The sequence below is a fragment of the Dasypus novemcinctus genome, unplaced genomic scaffold (genome assembly GCF_030445035.2).
Source record: "Dasypus novemcinctus isolate mDasNov1 unplaced genomic scaffold, mDasNov1.1.hap2 scaffold_289, whole genome shotgun sequence".
Classification (NCBI taxonomy): Eukaryota; Metazoa; Chordata; class Mammalia; order Cingulata; family Dasypodidae; genus Dasypus; species Dasypus novemcinctus.
This window is the reverse complement of record NW_026688254.1, coordinates 84,548-92,063: the sequence shown is the minus strand read 5'-3', so window position 1 is coordinate 92,063 and position 7,516 is coordinate 84,548. Positions and strand designations below refer to the sequence as shown.

Genomic DNA, 7,516 nt, shown 5'->3' with positions numbered 1-7,516 from the left:
TAACACCAGGTGTGGCCTCCCTTGACCCCTGTGACCCCGTCTGTGTCCCCTGACCCCAGGCGCTGGCTCGCGGCGGCTGGTGAAGGCCCCATCCACGGGCACCGAGTCCTCAGACGACCTTGAGGAGCGAGACCCTGGTGCGGCTGCGGGGGGGGGGGGGGGGGGGGGGAAGGGGCCGGGGGAGGGGGAGAGGCGGGCGGGGGCCGGGGAGGGGGGAGAGGCGGGAGGCCGGGGGAGGGGGAGAGGCGGGCGGGGGCCGGGGAGGGGGGAGAGGCGGGGGGCCGGGGGAGGGGGAGAGGCGGGGGGCCGGGGGAGGGGGAGAGGCGGGGGGGGCCGGGGAGGGGGGAGAGGCGGGGGCCGGGGGAGGGGGAGAGGCGGGGGGGCCGGGGAGGGGGAGAGGCGGCGGGGGCCGGGGAGGGGGGAGAGGCGGGAGGCCGGGGGAGGGGGAGAGGCGGGGGGGCCGGGGGAGGGGGAGAGGCGGGCGGGGGCCGGGAGGGGGAGAGGCGGGGGGCCGGGGGAGGGGGAGAGGCGGGGGCCGGGGAGGGGGGAGAGGCGGGGGCCGGGGGAGGGGGAGAGGCGGGGGGGGGAGGGGGGAGGGGAGGGCCGGGCCGGGGGAGGGGGAGAGGCGGGGGGGGTGGGAGGGGGGAGGGGGAGGGCCGGGCCGGGGGAGGGGGCGCGGGGGGGGGCGGAGCAGGCCCTGATGGCGTCTTCTGCAGACCTGGGGGACGGGCTGGAGAATGGGACGGGCAGCCCCTTCAGGAAGTGGACGCTGTCCAGCGCGGCGCTGACCCACCGGCTGCGGCGGCTGCGGGGGCCCGGCCAAGTGCCGCGAGTGCGAGGCCTTCATGGTCAGCGGGACCGAGTGCGAGGAGGTGCGGCCTGGCCACTGACCTCTGCTGACCTCTGGGACCCTGGGATCTCCTGTGACCTCCGAACCCACCCCTGTGACCCCAGGATCTTCCATGATCTCCAACCCCACTCCAAGACCCTGGATTTCCTTTGACCCGGGATCTCCCATTACCTCCCGACCCCACCCCCATGACTGTAGGAGCTCCCATGACCCCGACCCCACCCCCATGACCCCGTGACCTTCTGTGACCTCTAACCCGACCTGTGACTACCCAGTGCTTTCTGACCTGCCACAAGCGCTGCCTGGAGACCCTGCTGATTCTCTGCGGACACAGACGGCTCCCGCCTCGGACGCCCCTGTTCGGGGTCGACTTCCTGCAGCTGCCCAGGGACTTCCCGGAGGAGGTGCCCTTTGTGGTCAGCAGGTGCACGGCCGAGATAGAGCACCGCGCCCTGGGCGTGCAGGTGCCACCCCCCCCGACCCAGCCCCCGGGCAGGACCCCCCTGCCGGTGCCGCCAGCCCCGGGCAGGACCCCCCTGCCGGTGCCCCGCGCGAGCCGGGGTCTGCCTCCCGCCCTGCAGGGCATCTACCGGGTGAGCGGGTCCCGGGCCCGCGTGGAGCGGCTGTGCCAGGCCTTCGAGAACGGACGCGCCCTGGTCGACCTGTCCGGGAACTCCCCTCACGACGTCTCCGGCGTCCTCAAGCGTTTCCTCCAGGAGGTGGGAGCCCGGGGCCGGGGCCGGGGCAGGGGCAGGCACCGAGGGTCCCTGCGCCCACCCACGCCCGCGTCCCCCCAGCTCTCCGACCCCGTGGTGCCCTTCCACCTCTACGACGCCTTCATCTCCGTGGCCAAGAGCCTGCGCGCAGACAGCGGCGAGGCAGTGTGCGCGCTCAGGGCCCTCCTGGGGCAGCTGCCCGGCTCCCACTACAACACCCTGCGGCACCTGGTGGCCCACCTGTTCAGGTGCGCTGGCTCCCGGCCCTCGCCACGTGGCTTCTGTCCCCAGCGCGCGCCGCGACCCCTGGCCCCCCTGACGCCCCTGCCGCCCCCAGGGTGGCGGCCCGGCTGGAGGAGAACAAGATGTCTGCCAACAACCTGGGCATCGTGTTCGGGCCGACGCTGCTGCGGCCGCCGGGCGACCTGGGGGGCGCCGGCCCCGGCGCCGTCACCTGCCTGCTGGACTCGGGGCACCAGGCCCAGCTCGTGGAGTTCCTCATCGCGCAGTACGAGCAGGTCTTCGGGATGGACGAGCTGCCCCCCGCCCTCGAGCCCCTGCCCCACGACCCCAGCCTGGCCCCCGGACCCCTGGTGACCGGCCTCCAGCCGCCACCCCCACACCTCGCCCCGGACCCCCTGCCCCCAGCCCCGGCTTCAGACCCAGACCCCGACCCCGAGCCCCAGAGCGCGCTGGAGCAGCACCCCGAGGCCACGCCCCCCGAGGTAGGAGCCCGCGCGCAGGCGCAGCGCGCCCCGCGCGGCCACACCCGAGTCCTGGTCTGGTCGCCCTTCGGATTTTCTTTCGTCCTGGTTTACCCTGTGCTCGTTCTGGACGGAAGAGCCAAGAGTGGGATGGGGGCGCGGCCTGCGGGGGCGCTCGAGGGGCGCCCGTCGGACGCTGCGATGTGCGAGCCTTGTTCTGGAAACGCGATGAGCCGCGTGGACACGCCGCCTGCGTCCTGGGGCGCAGCCGCGCTGAGCAGTGCCCGTGGCGCCGAGGCCGGCGCGTTCGCTGGTGGCGTCTTGCAGGGAGACGGGCAGGGCACAACTGGGCGCGGGTGGGCCTGGAGGAAGAGGCATCAGCAGGACCGGAAGGAGGGGAGGGGAGGAACGGCCCGTGCAAAGGCCCTGAGGCCTGCTGGCTGCTGCGGCACAGCCGGACAGCAGGTGGGAGTGAGGGCCGGGTGCGGGAAGGGGGGCCGGCCCAGGCGGTTCTGGGGGCCGCGAGCTCGGCCGCTCTGGGCAGCCGGCGCAGTCCAGGCAGAGGCCTCAGATCTGTCCCCCACGGGCACCCAGGGCCTGTGGTCAGGGTCTCATCCTTGGGTCTCTCCCTGCAGAGTGAGGGGACAGAGGAAGTGGCCGAAGACACCAGAGGCGGCGAAGGGGAAGGTGAGTGGGCAGGGAGGCCAGGGGCTCGGGGGTGCCCCGTCTACCAGCCGCACAGCGACCAGCGTCGGCCACCCTGTCCCGCAGCGACCGGCCGAGGCCCCGAGGACTCGCCCCTGGGCACGCAGTCTCGTGGCCATTTCAGCCGCCAGCCGGTGAAGTACCCTCGGGGGGGCATGCGGCCCGTCACCCACCAGCTGTCCAGCCTGGCCCTGGTGGCTTCCAAGCTGTGCGAAGAGACCCCTGCCACATCAGGGCCACAGGGGAGCTTGCGGGGGCGGGGGGCCAGCTCTGCCCCCGCCTGCGCGGAGGGCAGCCCCCTGCGCCGCGCCCCGCTGCCCAAGCACTTTGAGATCACCCAGGAGACAGCCCGGCTCCTCTCCAAGCTTCACGGCGACACAGTGGCCAGAGCCTCCTGCCACTCAGACCCCCAGCCCGAGGAGGTGGAAGAGCACCTCTGAGCGTCCCCCAGTGACTGGGGGGGACCCCAGCCGAGGAGGAGGCCCACCCTGACCTGGAGATCTGCTGATTCTCAGCCTGAGGTCGGGGACCGTCCCCCCACCTTGATCACTCCCCACCTCCCCCCACCTCAGTGGCCGGTGAGGGGACAGCGGGGGGGAGGCCTGGAGCCCCGTCTGGACCATGTCCTAAGTCCCCCCACTCCCCAGACACTGGTCATTGCCAGGTGTCTGGGTCACAGGTCACGGAAGCCCTGGGGTCCACCCTCGTCTGTCCGGTGGGTGGGGCCGCTGCCCCCTCCCCACCTGCTACACCCAGCGGCCAGTGCAGTGGGAGAGGAGTGGGCAGCCCAGAGCCGGCTCCCCAGTTCTGGCAGGGCCTGGGGTCTCACGCCCCTGAATAAACTGTGGCTTGAATGCACGTGCCTCTTTGGGGGGGGGGCAGTAGGGGATGGCGGCCAAGGCGCTGAGGCGCGTTCCACCCCCAGCGCCCCTGAGCACCCACGGGCAGCGGGGGGCTGGGCCGGTCTCACGCGGTGCAGATAAGCGGGACAATGGGGCTGTGTGCTCCGGCGCGGGGCGGGGCGCGGGGCGGGGGCCTGGGACCTCCCGGAGCTGCGCCCGGGGCGGAGCGAGGCCGGGGCGGGATCCTCCGGCCACCGAACGACAGGGCCCCGGTCTGGGGCTGCGGGCGGCCCAGGCGCGGGCGCCGCGGAGGGGCCGCCCCGGAAACGCAGGGGGGCGAACGAGGGGTCGCGGGGCGGGGCTCCCGCCCGCTGGAGGGGCGGGGGCGGGGCGGCCCCAGGTGGGGGCGGGGCGCCCCTCCCGCTCGCCCCCGGCCCCGCCTTCGCCGCCTGCTCCCGCCGCCGGCCGGTGGGCCTCGGGCCGCTTCCCCGCGCGCGCACCCAGGCCGTGGCGTGACGGCGCCCAGGTGAGTCCTGGCCGGAGCAGGGACCGGGGAGGGGGCGCCGCCTCTCCGGACGCCTCCGCCGGGCCCTGCGCGCGGCACGTGCCCGCGGGCCTGGGCCCCAGCCCCTCCCCCGGTACCCCGCTCCCGGCCCCTCGCCGCCTCTCCGTGTTCTTTGTCCCGCGGCCACCGGGCTGCTCCTTCCCTCCCGGCACCGCCCGCCGCCCGCTGTCGTGGCACCGTCACCCCCACGACCCGGCGCGACCACCCGCGGGTCCTCGCCCTGGCCGCCCCTTCTCTGCCCCCTGCAGGGACCCCCGCAACCTCCCCCCGCGGCTCCGCCCCCTGCCCCGCCCCCACCCCGGGCCCCGATGGGCTGCTCGCGCGCGGGCCAGGACTCCGCGTGGGTTTCGTTTCGCGGCTTCGTGTGGAGGAACAAAAGGCGCGGCCCATTCGAGCCAGGGGCGCCCCCGGCCCAGCCTGCGTGCGGCGAGCAGCCGTGCGCGCCCCCGAGCCGCCCGGCGCCGGGCCCCCGCGCTGACCCCCTGCGCCCCCAGGTGCCGGCCATGGAGCGCTGCCACTACAACGAGAGCATCCGCTTCTTCTACAACAACAGCGGCAAGGAGCTCAGCGCGCACTGGCGGCCCAAGGACGCGCTGGTGGTGGCGCTGGGGCTGACGGTCAGCGTGCTGGTGCTGCTGGCCAACCTGCTGGTCATCGCGGCCATCGCCTCCAACCGCCGCCTGCACCAGCCCATCTACTACCTGCTGGGCAACCTGGCGGCCGCCGACCTCTTCGCGGGCGGCGCCTACCTCTTCCTCATGCTGCACACGGGCCCGCGCACCGCCCGGCTCTCGCTGCGCGGCTGGTTCCTGCGCCAGGGCCTGCTGGACGCCAGCCTGACCGCCTCGGTGGCCACGCTGCTGGCCATCGCCGTGGAGCGGCACCGCAGCGTGATGGCCGTGCAGCTGCACAGCCGCCTGCCCCGCGGCCGCGTCGTGCTGCTCATCGTGGGCGTGTGGGCGGCCGCGCTGGGCCTGGGGCTGCTGCCGGTGCACGCCTGGCACTGCCTCTGCGCGCTGGACCGCTGCTCGCGCATGGCGCCGCTGCTCAGCCGCGCCTACCTGGCCGTCTGGGCCCTGTCCAGCCTGCTGGTCTTCCTGCTCATGGTGGCCGTGTACGCGCGCATCTACTTCTACGTGCGGCGGCGCGTGCGGCGCATGGCCGAGCACGTCAGCTGCCACCCCCGCTACCGCGAGACCACGCTCGGCCTGGTCAAGACCACAGCCTTCATCCTGGGTGAGCGCGCGGCGGCGGGGGAGTCCAGGGCGCCGATCAGGGAACAGGGTCCCGGCACGCCCGGGCCACGAGCAGGACGGCAGGGCTGGGGGCGCAGGCCGCCTGATGGGGGGGGCGCAGGCGCCAAGCGGCCGGCTAACCCCCGAGAACGCGCAGCGCCCTCCCCGGCGCCTCCTCCACCCTCTCGGTCACTTTCTCGCAGCGCCCCCGGGCCGGGCAGGCCGGGCCCCCCACCAGCCTGCCCTGCTCATCCTGGCTCCCTCCCCAGGGGCGTTCGTGATCTGCTGGACCCCTGGCCAGGTGGTGCTGCTCCTGGACGGCCTGGGCTGCCAATCCTGCAACGTCCTGGCGGTGGAGAAGTACTTCCTGCTCCTGGCCGAGTCCAACTCGCTGGTCAACGCCGTGGTGTACTCGTGCCGGGACGCCGAGATGCGGCGCACGTTCCGCCGCCTGCTCTGCTGCCGCTGCCTCCGCCGGGCCGCCCACGAGCCTGCGCGCTGCATGCCCTCTGCCCGCTCCTGCACCAGCGCCAGCCTCGTGCTCCCCGAGAACGGCCACCCACTGGCGGACTCCACCTTGTAGCTGCCGGACGGCAGCGGGAGGAGCGGGGAACGATCCGCAGCCCCTGACCACGCGGGCGGCCATGGGGCGTGCAGGCTCACCCTGGCCCGACCGCCTGGACAGCAGACCCTGCCCCGGCCAGCTCACCCCACACGGGGCCTCTGCGTGCCGGCGGGGTCGACAGGGCTCGTCAGTCTCCTCAGGTTTTGGGGCTTTCCAACGGACGCTTTTCAGTTTTCCGGCACGGCCCCAGCGAGCCCCGGAGACCAGCCGAGGGTCCCTTGGACGTGGCGCTGCGCGTGGTGTTGAGGGAGGAGGGCAGCAAGGAGGGAGCGTGGAGGGGCCGCGTGCCCAAGGCCGCTCCTCTGGGGCGCAGGCCTTCGCAGCCCTGGGGGCAGGGCTGTCGCTGCGAGAGCTGGGAGGACTTGGCGGGCGCGGGATACGAGCAGTAAACCCTCCTTCCCGCTCGGCGGGCCCCAAGCATTGTGTGTCGGCTCGGGCTGCCCGCGCGGGTCCCGGGATGTCCCCTGGCCTGGCCGCCCCGCGCGCCCCTCCTCCTCCACCTTCCGCTCTCCCACCGTCTGCCCTGCAGGGGGCCGCCTCGCTGGCCTCGCCTCTGCCTCCTCTGGGGGAGCCGAGGACCCCGGGGTGGCCTCCCACCCGCCCTTTACCCTGAGCCGGGGTCCACGGGCAGACTGGGGTGAGGCCTGGAGGGGCTCGCGCCGCGCCTGGCTGCGTCTTGGTCGCCCCCCGCCTTGCGGCCTAAGGACACCGGCTCTTCGCGAGACTGGCCGGGACGGGCAGCCTGGCCGGGGCCGCAGGAGGCCGCAGGAGGCCGCGGGCGGGGTGGGCGCTCGGCCGGCTGGGGGCCTGCACGCCGCGCGGGGCTGGGTTCCTAAACCTGGGGCTCAGGTCCAGGCTCTGCGTTGAAACGCGTCTGGGTGCCCCTGAGGAAAGCCCCGGGCTCTAAAGGGACCCCCCAGCCGAGGCCGGTTCCAGGGGTGCGCCGCCGGCTCCCGGGGGCTCTGGCGCATGCGCCCTGGGGTCGAGCCGCCCGGGCCCTGCGGGTCTCTCGCTCCCCCGCACCCGCCGCCCCGCTCTGGGGGACCCCGGGGGCGCCGCGCCCGCCTCCTCCCCGCGATCCGCCCTGGGCCCGGGTCTCCTCGCGCCCAGCCGGGTCCCTGGGCCGGGGGCGGGGCGAGGCCGGTGGCAGCGGGACGCCGGCGAGGGGGGACGGACGGGGCAGGGACGGGAAGGTTCCTCCAGCCAACTCGGGGGCGTCCGGGGCTCGAGGAACCGGGGGCGCGGCTGGACGCGCGCGTGGGAGACGAGAGGCG

At 75.0% G+C, this 7,516-nt stretch overlaps 2 protein-coding genes across 2 annotated transcripts in view; both read left to right on the top strand.

The window, feature by feature from the left end:
- Window positions 1-3,829, top strand: part of GMIP (GEM interacting protein) — a 7,299-nt gene extending 3,470 nt beyond the window's left edge. Inside the window, 9 exon segments of the mRNA XM_071213645.1 lie at window positions 60-137; window positions 717-811; window positions 813-872; window positions 1,126-1,314; window positions 1,432-1,569; window positions 1,648-1,814; window positions 1,904-2,291; window positions 2,906-2,957; window positions 3,042-3,829. Of these exon segments, the coding sequence (XP_071069746.1) occupies window positions 60-137; window positions 717-811; window positions 813-872; window positions 1,126-1,314; window positions 1,432-1,569; window positions 1,648-1,814; window positions 1,904-2,291; window positions 2,906-2,957; window positions 3,042-3,415 (1,541 nt within the window). The 3' untranslated portion in view covers window positions 3,416-3,829.
- A 34-nt stretch (window positions 3,830-3,863) lies between these two features.
- On the top strand, window positions 3,864-6,660 carry LPAR2 (lysophosphatidic acid receptor 2). Its single transcript, XM_058292784.1, has 3 exons — window positions 3,864-4,343; window positions 4,877-5,618; window positions 5,887-6,660. The coding sequence occupies exons 1-3, from the start codon at window positions 3,864-3,866 to the stop codon at window positions 6,198-6,200; spliced, it is 1,536 nt and encodes a 511-aa protein (XP_058148767.1). The 3' UTR covers window positions 6,201-6,660.
- The last annotated feature ends 856 nt before the right edge of the window (window positions 6,661-7,516 follow it).